Source organism: Opisthocomus hoazin, chromosome 7 (genome assembly GCF_030867145.1).
Source record: "Opisthocomus hoazin isolate bOpiHoa1 chromosome 7, bOpiHoa1.hap1, whole genome shotgun sequence".
NCBI lineage: Eukaryota > Metazoa > Chordata > Aves > Opisthocomiformes > Opisthocomidae > Opisthocomus > Opisthocomus hoazin.
Window position 1 is genome coordinate 58,230,542 of NC_134420.1, and position 17,850 is coordinate 58,248,391.

The 17,850-nt window shown below is 42.0% G+C and overlaps 1 protein-coding gene across 6 annotated transcripts in view; it reads left to right on the forward strand.

Moving 5' to 3' along the window:
• The window catches only part of LOC104331505 (protein TUNAR), a 173,223-nt gene that overhangs the window by 12,539 nt on the left and 142,834 nt on the right, over positions 1-17,850 (forward strand). For 5 of the 6 annotated variants that reach the window (XM_075427363.1, XM_075427355.1, XM_075427357.1 and 2 more), the window contains exon 2: positions 10,867-10,956. The exons of the other annotated variant lie outside the window; for it this stretch is intronic. In XM_075427363.1, coding sequence (XP_075283478.1) covers positions 10,948-10,956 — 9 coding nt within the window. In that variant the 5' untranslated portion in view covers positions 10,867-10,947. The remainder of the gene's footprint in view (positions 1-10,866; positions 10,957-17,850) is intronic. 6 annotated transcript variants of the gene reach the window in all.

A 17,850-nucleotide genomic window follows, 5' to 3' on the forward strand; every position in this document is an offset into this window, starting at 1 on the left:
GTTTTTCCCTTAGTTTGTCTTGATGAATGGCGCTTTCTACATGCCAACTTATAATTTTATCAAGCTGTCAGATCCCAGAGTCTGATCCTGCAGACAGTGAAATGCAAGCAGTACTTGCTGCAATGGCTTTTTCTTTGGGATCAATACGACTATTTACATCTAGGCTGAGAAAAAAAGTACTTTTTTTAAAGGATTTGGTCTGAGGGCAAGTCTACACGAGTGTTTGTTTATGAGTCAAATTATTTCAAAGCTGGGTAGGATACATGCATAATGATTTGGGCTCCAAAAGCTGGGCCTTATTTTCTCCTTGTAATGATAAAGCGGTTCTTTTCTCCATCTAATAATAAAGTGTTTCTTCTTTTTCCCAAAGTCTTTCCTGAAGTAAACCCTGGTTAAGACACAAAATAGAGAGATAATGGAAGCAATTTATTTGTCTCTTCTCATTTGGAGGGACCTTTAGAGGTCTTTTTGCTCTAGGTAGTCTGAACAACAACTTTTTCCCAATTGGCTCTGAACTAATTGAAGAATTCAGTTATGGTTACCTATTATTTATAGGCTGGCCTGCTTACCTAATCCTCATATTATTAGTATTATCTTATAATGAATCACCAATACTGCTCTTGTTTTGTATGACATTTTTCTCTTAAACTCCTGTTGCACTATGTACCTGTACACTCGTGCACGTCCCTCTACTAAAAATTTACTTTGGAGTTCCCTACCAGAAAGATCAGAAGCACCACAGGGCTGGAAATGGAGAACTTAGCTAACACGAGTCTGTCAAATTCTCCAAAACATTTTCATTCTCTGCTGCAGAGAAAATCAAACAAACCTGGAATGTCTGGAGTGCACTAACAAACCCAGAGCTTGGCAGCCCTGCGAAAAAGCTTGCAGAGCTGTATTATCCAAGAGACACATAGCGAGGGAGTTTTGGAGAAGAAATAAGCCTCTACACATAAGTTTTCTCACATCAGCACTAACGCCCATTGGCAGAGCAGTATGTGGGAATGATGTGCTAATACTCAGTGCTCCTTCTGTAGAGCAAATGGAGCATGATGTCCCACAGCAGCAACCACCCAGCACTTTAGCACTGATTTGTCTTCCCATAGACACATCCAACCACCCCCCTTCCTTTGGACAACTGGCATCATCTCAAGACACCTTATCTTTGTAAAAAGCAGCTTGACAATCTATTAAAACACTGCCTCTTCCCTGCCTTTATACTTATTTGTCCCCTCCCCATTGCATCCTCAGATAGGCGGATTATTGCAAAATCCATTTTAAAAGCACAGCTTTTTTATACTGAAAGATATCTAGAGGGCAGCAAATGCAGAGGGAAATCTCATCCTTCAGTGCAAATGAAACCTCCTCTTTTATTTCATTTCTGACAAATCAAGCACAGAGTTATGTAAAGCCTTTTTTTTCCTTTACACAAAGCAGCAATAATCAGATATCTTTGTAAGGTTGAGATATAATCATACCTGGGAGCAAATTTTTCATTTGATTAAAGCTCACTGTAGTGGGCAAAGACTCTGAAGTTCAGGTGTGAGTTAAGAAGAAACTGCTCGGCCATCTATAATCTTAGCTGAAAGCAGATGTATTTTTAGAGTACTGCTGTGTGACATGGAATGCTCCCGAGTAGTATGTGCATAACCGCTGTTGATGTGGAGGATATATTTAATTCAATATTAAAATTGTGCTGCTGACTGCAAGTCTGTCATTCTGCATGTTTGTTTCAAATTGTACTTGGCCAGTTTCTGGGATACAAGTGACTGTTCACAATGGAAATGGAGGCTTCTGTGACATCTTGTTTTATTGTATATTGCATTCTTCAGCACGTTTTGAAACCCTTTGAGAAGCATTTCTACAATTACACCTACAAAATTTCATCACCAACAGTTAATGCATACAGGAATAGAGATGTCAGAAACATCTGTCTCATCTCCCTTACATCTTGTGTTTGGTATTTGAGGTTTGGAGCTTGGCCATCATGAAGTTAACAGAATGCTTAAAAAAATAATCATAGTTTAAAAGTATCCATGCAAATTATTTTTTTGCTCCATTTTTGAAGATTTTCACTTTAATTGCATATGGAAAACTGGCATTTACACATTGAGAGGTGCGACTAGAGGCAAATCAGTGCCACTTTGTGTGAACACTGGCAGTGGGAATTGGTTGTAAAACGGGGAAAGGATGCCCTGGTCAGGAGGTCTCACACAGGAGGTGTGACTCCTGACAACAGCACTCTGAATTGCACTGTCGTTTTCCTTGACTGCGCAGAACAAGCCCATTTTGCGGGCAGAGCTGACTGCAAAACTGCCAAAGACGTATCATGCATATTCTGTCCTGCGAGTAGTGGGTAAATCTGGGCCATGAGAGGTTAAACTTCTTTGGACTCCTGTGGTTGCTCAGAAAACTCTCACTGCCTTGGGCTTCATAGATTAAATATAAACACCATTTACATCTGCTTAAAATCTGAACTGAACTTGAAATTTATGTTCAGTCCAGTGGTAAATGTAGCTGCTGTTAAATTGCTCCATTAACTATAAAGCAAAGTTTAATCTGCTGTGTTTTACTTTCATGAAGTGCGTCCAAGTACTGGTAATGTTCCCTTTATTGCATTCCGTTAACTTTACAGGAAACTGAAAGCTTTGTCCTAAAAAAAAAGGAAGATCTTAGGATTAAAATACCCAGGAAAGCAATGCAAAGATTCAAAAATGAGAAAAGGAAGGATCAGCACTACCAGGAATAATTAAGACAACATTGGAGCAACTTGCTGCTTTGCCTTTTCCTTTCCAAATATCCAGCATGGTCAAAGAGCCCTACTAAGTAGATTACCTCAAGTACCTGTGGAAAAGAGTACAAGTGCAATGCAGAAAGGCAATTACTTTTTCCATTCAAATAGAATTTTTCAGCTTATAACATGGAGTTAATTGCTTCTCTCTTTCTCCTTTTTTCCTGTAATAGTCCTTTGCATAGGTTTAGTCATCCTTGAGGGCAGCTGCTCCATCTATACAGCAATTGCCAGATGATTACCTCTTTAATGTTTTCACTGAGTACTTTGCTGGTTAACCTCCTTAACTGGAGAGCTGCTTATTGATATTTATGTCTTGTCAGCATAGAGGTTCATTAAGCATTGGTAAATGACATGTTTTCATATCTGCTGACACTAGAAATGCAATATGATCAATTGCAAATTGACTTTAGTGCAGCAATAGAGTGCATTTAACACACATCAGTGGATCATTCATACAAGCAGAGCTGGAATTTTTATGGCTGCTTATGTCTCTCTAATATCCAAGGATAAATTCTCCCAAGTCAAGCAATTCTTAGTAAAGCAAAATGCAAAACTCAGCCCACCAAGTGATCATGTGTCCCAGGCCAGCTCTCGGCACGGGCGGTGTTTGGACATCAGGATGCTGAAGGTGGTGAGTGAGACAGCCCCGATGGCCTCACCTCTGCCAGGAGGCAGAGAGGGTCTGGGGTGTCTCTCGCAAGCGTCTTCTCACCCGCCTTGGGCTGCACCAGGGGCAGCTCTCCACTCGCTGACTCACCACCACCTCCCTTTCTCTGCCTGGTCCTTCTCCCCCAGGAGGGTAACACTGAGTCTTGCCCACAGCCCAGGCTGGTCTGAAGATGGCTTAGTGTATGTGTGAGCCCCAGAAGCTGAGCTGACAACCACCTCTATGGCTGGGTCCTGCTGGAGGTCAACGGTGGGGAGTGAAGAGCTGCCAGTCTCTCACATGTACGTGGTCTTCTACTGCTCTGCTGCTCGCTCTTCTGGTAAAGAAGCTGAACTCACACTGAGTTGGGTCCAAATTGCTTCTTTCTGGTATTTTCTTGCTGCAGCAGCAGTTCCTGAGGAAGCTGCAGTTGCTTTTAATGGTTCAATCCTGTTGTCAAACTGACAATCAGCCTCAGGGATGGACATGCTGGGGTCAGAGGGCAGGGCTCTGAAACCTGTCCTGCTGCACGGGTTGACAGAGCATCCACTGCGATAGCACTGTCAGGCACCAGGCATCTCCTGTGGTGCGGAGGCTTGGGGTCGTGACCAGTGCTCTGATCTCTCTAGGATGAGCTCCAGCCCCATGCCAAAGGCAGCAAAACAGTGACCGTGTCCCCTCAGGGTGCCTCCTGTCCAAAGTTCTGCATGTGCTGAATGGTGTTGCTAGGTGTCCCTCGCTGGAGTTACAGGTTCCTCATCCTGTCTCCTTCTGGCCAAAATTTCTAGGAGCTGTTGTTATTTCTATATTTCTGGCACTGCTCTCTGCTTTTAACCAATGTGCTTGGGCTGGAGCAGGTCACCTTCACAGACCCCTCTCTTTAGAAGTATGTCTCAGTGGTGGGGGTAGCTTTTCAACTCTATGGATCCAGGCAGATTATATGATACAGAATTGACATCAGAGCTAGGAAAAGCAGATCTTTATCTTAAAAAAAAAAGAAGGAAAAGATCTTTTTGAGCAAAGGTCTTAATTAAAAAACATCATCAGGTTTCAATTTATCAGAACACTGTAAAGTAGAAGAAAGCCATGAATGCAGGCAGCAGCCCTGGGAACATCCAGTGCTGATTTAATATGCCAGGACATCTCTCCTATAGAGTTAGATTATTATTTTTCTTTACTGCTCTGTCACACATTGTTGCATGTCTAAGATTCCTCACCAGTAACTGAGAAAAAGCAGAGAGGATTTACTTATACTAAGTCCATTATTTTATGTACTGGAGGAAAAAATTAATGGCTTATATTGAAGTCTCTTTGGGAAGAAAGTAAGATCTTTACATTGTTTTAATGGAGGCAGCTTTGGTAACTTAAAAACTACAAAAAGTCAAAATATCTTGACATTCATCTGAAGTATCCTGGCTCCTAGCTTATGCTTTTCTTCGATTGGAATATTTGCAATATGCTTTTGGCTTTATATGCTGAGTTGATTTTTTTGTTTTACGAAAATGAAATTAAACTTCAGATTGTCTCTTCTGTATAGAAAAAACATGAGCTTCCAACCTAATCTGTTTGGTTTGTGACCTTCCTGAAGAAAACTTTCAGTGCTGTACTCTTCCTGGTTATGATTATTCTTACTGAATATCCAGAATCATATTTTCCTATGTGCAGCTGAAGTGCTGATTGTGTCTGTATGCTCTCTGTGGAGAGAACCACATGAAATAGCATTGTTTCAGCATGGGGAATGAGAGGACGTTAAATTGATATTATGGCTCCCTAACAAGATGGCTTTGATGTAAGAGTCCAATATCCTTATTTTCTTACGGAGCCGTAATACTAGTTTAGCGTTCTGTTATTCACAACACTGAGCTGATATTGATGGACTTCTCAGGAGTACAGCTGTGGAGTTCATGCTGAGGTAGAGTCAGACAGGTGAAGGTAAATATCAATCCAAGTGTAAGACTATAGGGCAGAGCAGATGGCAGAGCCAGTGATTTCAATCTTCATTATGAACATGCTGATCATCCTTGCACCTTTTTCCCAACTCCGTCGTTTTTTAGCACAGTGCAAGGCCAGATCCTGCCTCAGGGAAAGCTGCAGTGTGCTGGCAGCACAGGCTGCAAAATGTGTGCCTGAACGAGGCATGTTTTTAAAAAGAGAAAAAAAAAGGACCCATTGGTCACAAAATTGGAATTTTTTTTAAGGAAAACTATGATAGACATGCTGAAGGTTAGAAAGGTGAAGAAAAAGAGGTTATCTAGGGAGGTTTGAATGTCTCAGCAAAAAGTGTGTTGATTCAAGTAAATTCTTGATAATTTAACCAAACTCCGCTTGTGTGCGCAAGTTAAGAATGAGCGGAAGGAAGGAAGGAAGGAAGGAAGGAAGGAAGGAAGGAAGGAAAACTGCCCTGTGTGTTTTCAGCACACACATACATTCCTTCTAGCATTCACCAAGAGGGATAGTATGTATAAGTATAGCATGCCCTGAGCCACTAACAACCAAGCAATTTGAGATCATGGGGAATTCTTACCATTTTCTTTTTATTTCTTAAAATCATTTAAAAACCAATTTTATTTCAAGAACAAAACTGCTTGAGAGATCAAGAAAATGCCTAAGTAGAGAATTTAACACTGGATGATGATGCGGACTAAAAACAAAATGCAAGAAAACAAGATCCCAGAGCTCTCTACACTGATCTCTTAAAATCTGCTGGAGACCTGCCAGGCCCAGGCTTTCTCACAGGACTGCAGACACCATTTCTGCTGTCTCCAGTTGTCCAAACAGCAGAGCCACTGCCAGGCTGTAAGACGAGGACGTCCCTTTCCTTTGGGCTGCCTCTAGAGCCCGGGCAGAGCTGTGGCGCTTTGCAGATGGAGGAAACCATCTCTGAGAAGTCATCATGGCCCAGCTAAGGAGCAGGGCAGAGATTTGTCACTGCCTGGCTCGATGTGTGCATGTGTTTGGAGGCTGCTGCCCATCCCAGAGCTGTAGCCAGGCTGGGGGCAGAGCCGCTGGCCCCACCACAGGCGCAGAAGTATGTGGAGCAGGAGGCTGTGGTCCTGCTCCACACGGCTACTCTGACTTTGACAGACAGGAATATGAGTTTCACATATACATAGCTGCAAGGATGAGGAAAAAAATTGACCAGAAATACCAAAAGGACCAGTATTTCATTAAGGAGGATAGATTTATTGACTGTCTAGACTGAAGTTAGTTTTGTATTCACATTTTAAAAGTTTTAATTAAGTTTAAAGTTAATACTCATACCGTCTAGCCATTCCCTGGTTAGTTTTATGAAAACATTAACCTTGACATTTTGACAACTTTTTTCTTTTCATTTAGTCTCTCATTTAAAGTTGTTTTCATTGTCTGTGGTTTAGTGATTCCCTTGGTCCGCTTACGCAACCCAAGCCCTTAGAAGAGCGACAGCTCAGCACGCCCCGTGGCAGCTCCCAGCACGGCGTTTCATTCTCAGTTCAGGCCGAGCAGTGGAGCTCTGCCTCTGTGGTACTGCGCCAGCGTGACACCAAGTTTTGCAGGCAGTGAAGCGAAATTTGCCTCCATGCTTGCCCAGCACACTTGTGAGAACAACACGCTGGTGCCTTCACAGCTTGCAGGGCCTGGGGACCAGCAGAGGACGGGGGCCCCCCTCGCCTCAGTGCCTGGAGCAATCTGATCCCCTAGTCCCTCCTGTCGTCATGTCCTGACGCGAGTCCTATAGCTCCCAGTGCAGCCTGCCTCTCTGGAAGATGCTGGCAGCTCTTGCGCTGGAGGCCCTGAGCAGTCCCCAGGAGCTCGTACCTCGTGCTGGGACAACGCTGTGCAGCATGCGAGGATGCTCTGACAAGTTCCATGAGTTAACGTGGAAAGTCTTAAGTTCAGCATTGCTGTATTGGAGAAATGCTGCAAATCACCTAAGAAGTTGATGCAAGACATCCTTAAATCCTTTCCACTCCAGCTTTCTAAAGATATTTAGGCAGAAATGTGTGCAAGCTATGTAGATTTATAGTGATGTGGGTGGGTGATGTGAAGGTCGTGCTGGTATCTTTCCGTGGCTCAGGCCACATAAGCACCTCTTGCTAGGCTGAGCCTTCAAGTTTTACTGATGTGTTTCTACTCAGGTGTTTTTCTCTGCAGAGCTGTCGTGGTTATTAAGTCATCGGAGTTCAGGAGGTGCCAAGGCAGGGCATTTGGGTGTCAACAGCAGCACTTTGATAGACAAGCAGGCAGAAAGAGAAGTCGTAAACATGTTTCCAGGGAGACAGGGGAGCTAACTAACTCTGCAACTCTCTGAAGAAAGGAATAACTGCCACCTCGGCATCCTGGCACAACTTGCTTTAAGACTGCATTATATTCAGGAATTGCCATTCCAATCCCAGGTACTGAGTGTAAGAAGCTGGTCCTTCTATTTTGCTGGAAAAGGGGAAAATGAAGAGTCTTGATGTTGTATGAAGAAGTAGAGAAAAAGCAGTAAAACAGCATCATTCAGACCTAACTCTTGTGGGAGGCTGGAAATGTTCCTGGCAGGAGCTGCCAGAGGACAGAAACAGCTGCAGAGAAGCTCGGAACGCAAATAGTGTGGTTGTAGCCGTCAAGGACCAACCTGTCCTGTAAAAGCCGCCTGCACGTCCCCTCACTTCTCTTTCAAATGTCATCCAGCACCTTGATGACTGGACGAAGCAAGCGCACGCTCTGGTTCCAGTTTTGGGAGGTCAGGATGAGAGTGTGGAGTCACTTGCTCCCACCGAAGGTAACTTTCTAACTGAAGTGTGAATCGAAAGCTAAGAAGAACGGTGACATTTTACTAAGTTAGGGCAACCCAAAAATGTGAAAGATTCTGACGCATGTAAGGCTAAGGGGGAAAGCAGGCTGGGACTGCATTTTTAATATTGTTTGGGAATCCAGGTCCCCGAGACGGGTGATGTACATCCTTGTGAGCATGAGGGAGTGTCTCCCTCCTGGCGATGGTGACAACATGGTTACAGCTGGAACATGGTGCCTGCACCCCGGGCGGGGAGAGGCCACAGGGACCTGAGGAACCAAACAAAAAGCGCTTCAAAAAATCTTTGCTCCAGAACAGCAAATACATCTCTCTCTTTGCATAAAGTGAGCATCTGAGGATTAACTAGGAAATAACAATTATGGGATTTTGGTACTGGAATTAGGATTCAGAGAAATCTGGTGAAGCAAGTAGTGTATACGGCTTGAGACAAAACAGTCATGGCAATGAAACTGATAATAAGGGAAACACCCTTGGGAATCCCCGAGTGGAAACTCTCATTGATTTCTTCTGACACTTGGAAAGAAAAAGCCAGGCCAACAGATTGACAAGCACTGTGTGAGGGAAAAAAATAAATTACAGTCAGGCAGTAATCCCAAATCAAAAGAAGTTCAGAAGAAAGAGAAGTGTCTAAGCTTGTTTGTTTATAACAGAACTTTACAAGCAGGGATGTTATTCCCCAAGGACGTGACCGTATTGATAACTGCAACAGCAAAATTTAAAAAGAAAAAAAACAACAACCCAGAAGAACAGATTACATCGAGATATCAATAAATTATTTGCTCTGCCATGCAAAAGAAGGAAAAGACTATCCATAAGCATCTTGCTTAATTCTGCAGTATCCTGAGGTAATGTCCTGTGTCAGAAATGCAAATCTTTTCTTTAAATCTTTTCTTAATCACCCCAGAGATTGGTGGTACTGATTTACCACTAACAATTTATTTATTATTTATTAACAGTTTAACAATACTGTAAAAAATCTAATCTGTTTTCTCATACTAGTTTCCTTTTCTCACTTCAACTATATTAGATTGCAAATTTTGGTGCAGCAACCCATCTTTTAACCACATTTGACCCCCACTGATAAGAATATTGATTTTGTTTTAACGGACCTGGCCTGGCATTTATGTCTCTGGTATCTGATTCCCATCTTTGACACAAACTTTATGTGTGATCTTCAATAGAGGGCTTAATTTTTTGTGCCTCATTTGCCTCTTTGTAAAAGATGACTTTTGGGAAGAGAGTTCCCGAACTTCATCCTCATAATAACTGGAATCCTTCTTCCAGTTTCTGGGATGGATGTGTTTGCGGTAAGTTTGCATCTAATATCTTTATGTCACTATCTCTATTAAATTTAATAGTTCTTTTCCTCTCCTGGTACTTAGTTCTTGGATGCCTTACAGACTGCAATTCTCTCCTCTTTCAGTCTGTGTTTTACTGTGCGAGACAAGTTTTCTAGCCTTCTGTCATGAAAAAATTCTCCTCTGATCACCTCCATAAGCCCCTCCATGCCTCTTTTCCGATGTAAATTCTTGCATGCACCATCCAGATGTGATTTCTCTAGTGTTTTGCATATGAAATTCCAGCAAGAAATTTTTCAGAAATGCTTGTCCCTTCAAAAATACAGGAAACTTTCTGATCCTGTTCATTCATAAAAATTAATCAGAAAAAGAGACATTTACTTGTGGTACCCTGAGACCATACCTGTCACTCTGTCCTCGACCTGCCAACACACGAGGAAAGTCCAGCTGAAAGGTCGGCATTTCTTGGGGGAAAGCCTGTAGGAGTAAAACACACTACGGCGATGGGGGAGGGGAGAGAAAAAAAAAAAGAGTTTCTGTGTAGCTGTGTTTTAATAGGGAATAGCCATGTTAAGCAAGAAAATGTTGCAGACCGTGTTGTGGATTGGGCGTGGGGCACCCAAATTGCATTACTCTGTCCTGAATCTCCAGACCCTCTGCTCCTGTCCATGCTTGAGCCTCTCTGCCCTCCTGCAGGTGCTGACTGCAAGAAGAGCACCTGACAGAGGCAAATCCAGCCCAGCCTGGGGCCCCGCTGCCAGCGGGAGCGCGGCTTCACGGCATCCTGGCAGCCATAAGGGCAAGCGTTTGAAGGGAGGTTGCTGCTGCCAGAGAGGAGCTGGGGTGGAGTTTCGGCTGATGTCAAGTGCTGCCCTTCTGCAGGGTGCAGGGCAGCTGTGCTGAGTTACCTCGCTGAGGGATGGTGCTGGGTTGTTAAGGAGAAAGGACAGCTGATGCATTTAAATGCAGTTAGTGGGGCAGCCTATAGTAGTTCTGGTCTGGAATGAATCAGGTTTTCTCTAGTCCCTGGAAAACAGGTATAGCCTACCTTGCTCTTGATGTGATGTGGAGCTAGGATAAAGGGAAAATGTTAGGGATAAAAGTTGTCAAATGGGGGGTTTAGGTATAGCTGATATTTCTGGGATTTAACTGATGATGGCTGCTATTTACAAAATGTAACAGCTGTGAGTAACTGTGTGCAATCTTCCATTGTGCAAAATTGTTTCATTAGAAGATGCTCTATAGTGACCACTGCTTTTCATGTATTTTTTTCTGATCTGTTTTAGACTTTAAGTCTTGAATATTATTCCTCTGGATTGAAGCACTTTGTTGTGTTGCTCCTTGTTTCTAGTGCCAAGATCACAGCTAAAAGGTGTCACTGGTGAAGACCTGTCTGTGCAGCTAAGCAAACTGCCCATGGAGAAAGCTCTAAATGAAGCAGGTCAGTTATATATCTGTAGTTTTTCTCTTCTGATTTAGGAGGTAAATTCATTGTGAGATAATACAAGATTAAATATTTGTTTGTTTTGTAGGGTTTTTTTAAAGAGTTATTTGTGGAAAATGCTATCTAGGAACACTTCCCCCCCCCCCCCCCCAAAGTTGGCTAGGAACAAGCTGACCTAAGCACACTTGATCTTGAAGGAAATAGAACATGAATGAGATGAAGCTCTGGGATATCTTTTCTCTGGTTTCCTCTGAAGTTTAGAGGTACCCAAAGCTTCCTTTTTTTGGGAAGATTTGAAATGTAGTTCCAAACTGGCTGGTAAAGGTTGTCTCTCTTAACATATCTCTGTGCATCTCATTTCTGTTAGACCAATTGTCTTTTGGTCTGTGTGTATATATCTCAGCAGTATGTCTGTCAGGGTGGCTCAAGTATTTTGCAGTGTTGTGTGTTAATAGATTGCAAATACCTGTGAATAGCTCCATTTGTCAGAGAAGTTGGGTGGGTTGGCATTTTGCTGTCTGGAAAGCAAGGCTCAGGTGCACTCTGAGAGGTTTGTTCTTTGTGACTGTTTCAGACTCAGTGGTGTCTTTTCGTGATCTGTATAATCATTTGAAAAAAGCAATATTGAAAACATGCATGGCTGAAGTTCCTGTGTTTTGGTGATATATATAATATAGCTTAGTATAAAGAAATATAAGAAGAATATAGAAATATATAAAAACATGTATTTTAATATAAAGATGTTTTTAGTGTCTTTTATATGTATGTGTGTTTGTTCAGTATGTCCCTTATTAGAGTCTGATCCAAAATGCTCCCATGGGGATTGGATCAGGCCTGGTGGTGTGTTAGGACAAACCATGTTCTGACCCCTCAGAGTTAATGGAATTAACCTGGGAAAGTTTTTACCCTGCTTTATAGTCTCTGGTTTAAAAATGTTTGCTTCTAGTGGGGAGGAAACTTGAGTTGCTTGTTTTTTCAGGAGTACTTTATCAGTGTTAGTCTCGCTCCTAATCAAGTTGCTCTTTGGTGCCTAGGAAGATGAATCTTTGTGCTAATATTAAGTAAACAAAAAAGACCCCTGAACACAGAACAGTATTTTGTTTTCTGGAGTTTACTCTAGAGGTTCCTAGATATCTGCACTCCCGAGTATGTAGTACCAGCATGCCGTATTGGAGGATGAGCCTCTCTGACCGCAACTAAAACAAAGGAGTCCTTTGCCCTTGAATAAGAAAATTGCTCTCCTGTGGAAGCAGCTTATATAAATTGCTTTGCTGGGTTCTATTTTCATGCTATCAGCTGTTTTTTCTCCCACTAACAGAATAAAAGTCAGAAAATGCTGATTTTAAGTTGCAGTTGTGAATACAAATTCTTCAGCTTTTTCGTAGGACTTCCTCTTTTGCAGAAACCTCTCCTCAGAGTCCAAATTGAAGCCAAAATCTCTCAGAAAAGAGCAACTATCCAAAGTCTGTGCCCGTTGTTCATCTCTTTTCCAGGCCAAGAAATTCTTTGCTACTGAATTATTTACTGAGGAGGGGAGTCAGCTTGAATCATCAGAGGAGCATTAGAAGCAAACAGGACTTTGAATACATATTTAAAATGTTTATTAGTGTGTGTTAGCTTATTCATTTAAAGCCTTTAGAGACTGAACTTTTCATTACAACTTCAAAAGAGACTTTCCAGACTTTAAGATGCTTTTCTTGGCTTTTTGTTCTGTCCTGAGTGTGTGGCCTTTTGTTTTGTGCTCGGGGAATTGGAAGTGAGAGGTTTCCCATGGTACAGGGCTCTCTTAGATGAACAAGTTGTATGTGTGGTATTCTGAGTTCTAATTTACCCATGTTGGAGCGAGTGGGGGGAATCCCACTAAGGCAATGCTCTTTCTGCTGAAGACTATAGTGTGGCAATTGCAGTTTTTTTAGAATATTACTCTATTATGATTGAGAAGCATTTAATAGCACTATGCTGGGCATCTTGCTCTTTAAATCTCTCTCATAGGTATTCTGCTTCTGATGCAATCAAAGCTAAACTGCACTAATGCTTCCTCCATAGCTATTAGCATTTCAAAAACTTGCACTTTAAACAGTTCCTTCACCTTTCCTCAAGATTTTCAGAATCTTCTTTTGGAGTACTTCTCAGAATGAAAGACAATGAAATATTAAGATTTTGGGGGGGAAAACTCTGGAGGTAGGATTTAGTAGTAGTGAAAATTCGTTATTGATGTTGTTCTCAACTGATAACCAGGTTTACATCTGTTTGTTTCATTTTTATTTATTTTTTTTTTTCAAGATGGCATAGATTGCAGCTGCTCAGTATCAAAAATCCTTCCTTGACTCCTGAGCTGGCAGGAGACTGAATCCTTTGTGTTCAGGCTTAAAAGCTGAACCTCCTGACCTGTGCCTATGAACTCAGCTCTGCTTGTATCAGCTAAGTCAAATCAGTTTCTTGTTTATGTTATCTGCTCTTCACATGCTTCTCCCAAGGCTACTGCAGACTGTCCAAAGCTGACTTACCTTTTGATGGCTAGCGTCTTTTTACGAATGCTTCACAACAACATTTTCATCCCCTCTGCCCTGACTTTGACTTACCTTGTCCCAGTACAGCAGTCCATGACCTAGCACTTCCGTGCATCTATGATATGGCTGAGATTGGGGGTGTTACGATTATTGGTGCAATGGCGGGCAGAGGTGCGCTTGCAGGAGAACTTCTAGATCTGTTTCAGAGGTCTTCTGAACTGAATGTCACGTTCTTCACATGCACCTGAAGCATGTATGGCTAAGGGAATGGTTTTAGGGATGAAATGATGTAAAACCAACCCTTGCTGGTGGTTAGAAACACAAAGTGACATTTTAAAGACTTTGTCTGGACTGTGTGGCTCAGGGTTTACTGTGATGTGATAGAGATTAAGGCATTCATGTGCAACATCCTCTCTGTTAAAGAATAATGCAGTGCCAAAACATATTGATGATAAGTCCTTTATTTCACCATCAGCAATTCTATGTATACAATAATACTTCAATAAAAATAGTTGGTTTGTGTTTAAATACAGCAAGTAAAAACCCATATAAAACTCAGTGTTCTGAACTGAACACATTTTAAATCGGTGTTCCTACAACACATGACTCCCACTGCTCCACCAGCAGTGTGGTCTGAGCAGGCTGTCCCTTCCTATATGCTGCAAAGGGACAAGGGAGTGAGCACGGACCTGATCCTCCTGAAATCTGCCTGTCTCTTCTGGAAGACAAAAAAGTGGCACAGTGTGTACTAGTATTATACAGGCATAAACCAAACCCTGGTATTCCCTTCTGCTTTTTTTCCCCCACTAATAACACCAGTTTTCTTATTGCTCCTAAGTTACCTACAAAATACGCTTCTCTCTGGTGGGAGGCATGGAACCGTTTTAGGAAGCATAGACTGCACACCATATCCCGTCTGGTTTTCATTAAAGATACGCTTTGACCACCCTACCCTTCCCTTTAAACCTAGACTTTTCCATTCTGGATGGGCTGTAAATACTTGATGACTACAATCGTTAAAACCCAACCTACTGCGCAGCCGCTGGAGTTCTGGTATATACAATCACCACACCTCACTACCTACCTCATGGTGGGAAATTACTCACTCAAGCAAAATGTTTTCTTGTGCCTCCAAACAGATAATGGGTTACGGACAAAACCACAGTTAACTTATTTGAGAGAGCTCATCAGAGGAGCTGAACTTTCAATAAGGAGAGTGATGTGAGGTTTGTTTTCTGTACAGGATGCTTGTATTGCAGATCATTTTCTGTCTTGATGTTTGCTACCTGACTACCTTTAAATCTTTTTTTTTTTTTAATATATCTGAGAGCAATAGGGTTGTTTGGAACCCAGAGGTCTCTGTGCACCTCCTCTGCTTCAGTGAGGGGATAAGACATCCCTTAGTAATTACCTCTGAAACAGCAAAAGACCAAAGCTTTTATTTCCCATTAATGTCCAGATCTGGTTTGGTGTCTTTTCTCACTTTATAGTTATATATAGTTGCTCTGAGCAACCTGATCTAGTTAGCGGTGTCCCTGCTCGCTGCGGGGGGGTTGGACTAGATGACCTCTAGGGGTCCCTTCCAACCCAAAACTTTCTATGATTCTATATTTAATTAGAATTTTAGAGATAATATGGCTTTGCAGCTATAGTGATAATCCTGGAATAATTGCTGAACCTTGCCATGATATTTTGTTGCTCCCTGTTGAGGAGCAGTTCTTTCTAAACCGCTGCAGTAAGTCTCTTCTTCCCTGGGCAAATAAATATCTCCAAAAATGTTTTTGTGCTGAGAGTGTGCAGAACTGCAAAGAGTTAAGTTAAATTCATAGCCATGAGAATCTTCCCACACTTGTTATGCTCCTCACAGCACTGCTAGGCCTGGCTCATTGGCAAGTCTAATTGGTGCTCCGAGCCCAGCGAGGTCCATCCGCCCACGCTGGGAGCCTTCAGCCAGCCACGGCGTTCAAGGAGCCGGCGCTGCGTAGCTGCTATCTCTGCTTGTTGAGTTGACATGAGACAAGTTATTACCATATAAATGAGATAAGGTCTTAGATAATTGCTGACTGAAAGTAAAACTGAACTGGACTGCCTGTGGCTGGAAATTTTAAGTGTACCTTTCTATCTTCAATTTTTTAAGTCCTGTATACATTTTTCCTTCCACCCATTAGCCTACTTTATAAATTATATAAAGAGACCTTACGTTTTCCATCAGGCTACCAGTTATGAATTGAATTGAATTCTTTAGAGCTGGAACCTTCCTAGTGCCTTTTGCTTCTCTTCTATGGGTTGTTATCAAACTTGTATGCAGAGGTAATAAAATTGCTTTGGGGAAAATATGAGTGTCAATCACTTTGACCAAAATAATCCAGTGCAGTCACTTTATTCCATTTTCTTTAGAAAAAGTCAAAGATAATATCTTTGGCTCTTTCATTCATTGTCCCTGTGTGGCTTGGCCATACCCAAAGATGGGTGGCCGAGTTCAGAAGATACTTTTGCTCTAGGTTGGCGTGTTTATTTTCTGTTCACAGGCATCTGACTGCAGCATGGAGTGTAAATAATTGAGGAAAAAGTGATATTCTGCTCCATTCATCTCTATATTCATCTTCTCCTTCCCATACAGGCCAGAAAACCCCAAGACAAGGAGGAAGTATTTTCATGTGTCTAACCAAGGCATGGTGGAATTTTAAGGATTGCTTTTAGTAGCTAAAAATAGTGGGTGCTTTTTTTTTTCTTTTTCCTGGCAATCATCAAACAGCCTGTTCTTGCAAGGGAGAAGCATCTGGTGAGGCAGCCAAGCAGCGAGCACTGAATCGCTTATTTGTTCTGGGGATCAAACTCGCAGGTCAAGGTCAGGCCTTGTACACTAAACTTGGATGAAATTCAGTCTTGCAGAGACTAGGATGGCTACTGTGTGCTTATACCCAGGAAATGATGCCTGCAGCAGGGCGTGGGGCTCGTGCTGGATGAGTTGTGGAAGGCTCAACTTGTGAGCCAAGGGGAACTTGCCAGCAGCACACAGGAGTTAAGGCTTTATCTTCACTAATAGCAGTGTGAAGCCTAAAACTCCCCTAGACTTCCAAGCTGCTTTCTCCAAAGCAAAGTTTGGGTTGTTTGTGGTTGGTGGGGGTTTTTGTGTGTGTAGTCTAGTTGAAGATTTAAGGAGCAAAAGATGAGTTTCTCAAAAGAACTGCAAAGCTGTGGAACATTCTTCTTGAGGAAGATACTGGAAACTCCTTAGGTATGTAACAGGTCCATAGGGTGACGGGTATGCAGTGTATCCAAGGGACATGGTGTTGTAGCTGCTGGATCTGCTGTACTATGTATGTTCTTCCTCAGTATAGCAACAGGGCCACCAGGAGCAGCAGGGCTGCTCTCCTAACCAAAGCTGAAATCCTGCTGCTGGAGGCAACTGCCATTCCTCTGGCGAAAGTATTTTTGCCTGAAAGTTACTTACTGGAAACTTTTCCTCTCACTTCTCCAGTTGTGGATTTGTTCCAGAACCTGTCTCCTTGAGTGGTTGCAGTCTTTTCATCTCTTTTCATCTCTACCTTAATATATTCATGGGCAGTTTACAATCCTTTGACTAAATCTGGTAGATGACAAAAAGCCATAGTTAGAAAAATGTTTTTGTACTACGTATGTAACAAAATTCTATTCATTGAATAATTGCATGTCATAAATAACCAAATTAAAGCTCAGTCTGAATGCTAATCCATTCTTGGGATATAATATAACATTTTACAAAAGATTGTCTGAACGGAGACACTCTAAACAGTATCTTTCTCAATTTCTAATGCCACTGGTCCAGTATTACTGCTTATGCTTGCTGTCCCATTTCACAGTGTCCTTCAGTCTGATGCCTTGCTTGCAGCAAGGGAATTGCTGAGGGGTTCATTTACTTTTTTTGTGACTTGGCAGGAGAAGTAGAGGAATACCAAGCCCAAGGGAAAAAAGGTAACGCTACAGTTTGATTATTTAAGGTACCTACAGTATTGCAAATTTTCATGTAAATAGATGTTTATATTTGACCTGTCTTCCAAAAATCTCTTCAGATATTTTAAAACTGGCTCCATGTGAAGAATAAGGAATGTTTTGCTTTGGAGAACGGCGAGGCTTAAAACGCCCACCTCTCCCAACATGTGAGTCATCCTATGGATGCAGTGATATCCAGAGGATATTGAAACATAAGCAGAGAAAACATTGGACAACATGAGAAGAAGAGTGAAACAATAGAAGCAGAGTGTAAGAATAATGAGCACTAAGATTAATATTTCAGCAGTCTATTTAAAACCCTGTTATTGCAGTGCTTGAGGCGTTAAATTTGTTGGGCTGACTAGTGTGAGAAATCAGTTCATTTTAAACATTGTGCAGTCTTGGAGTA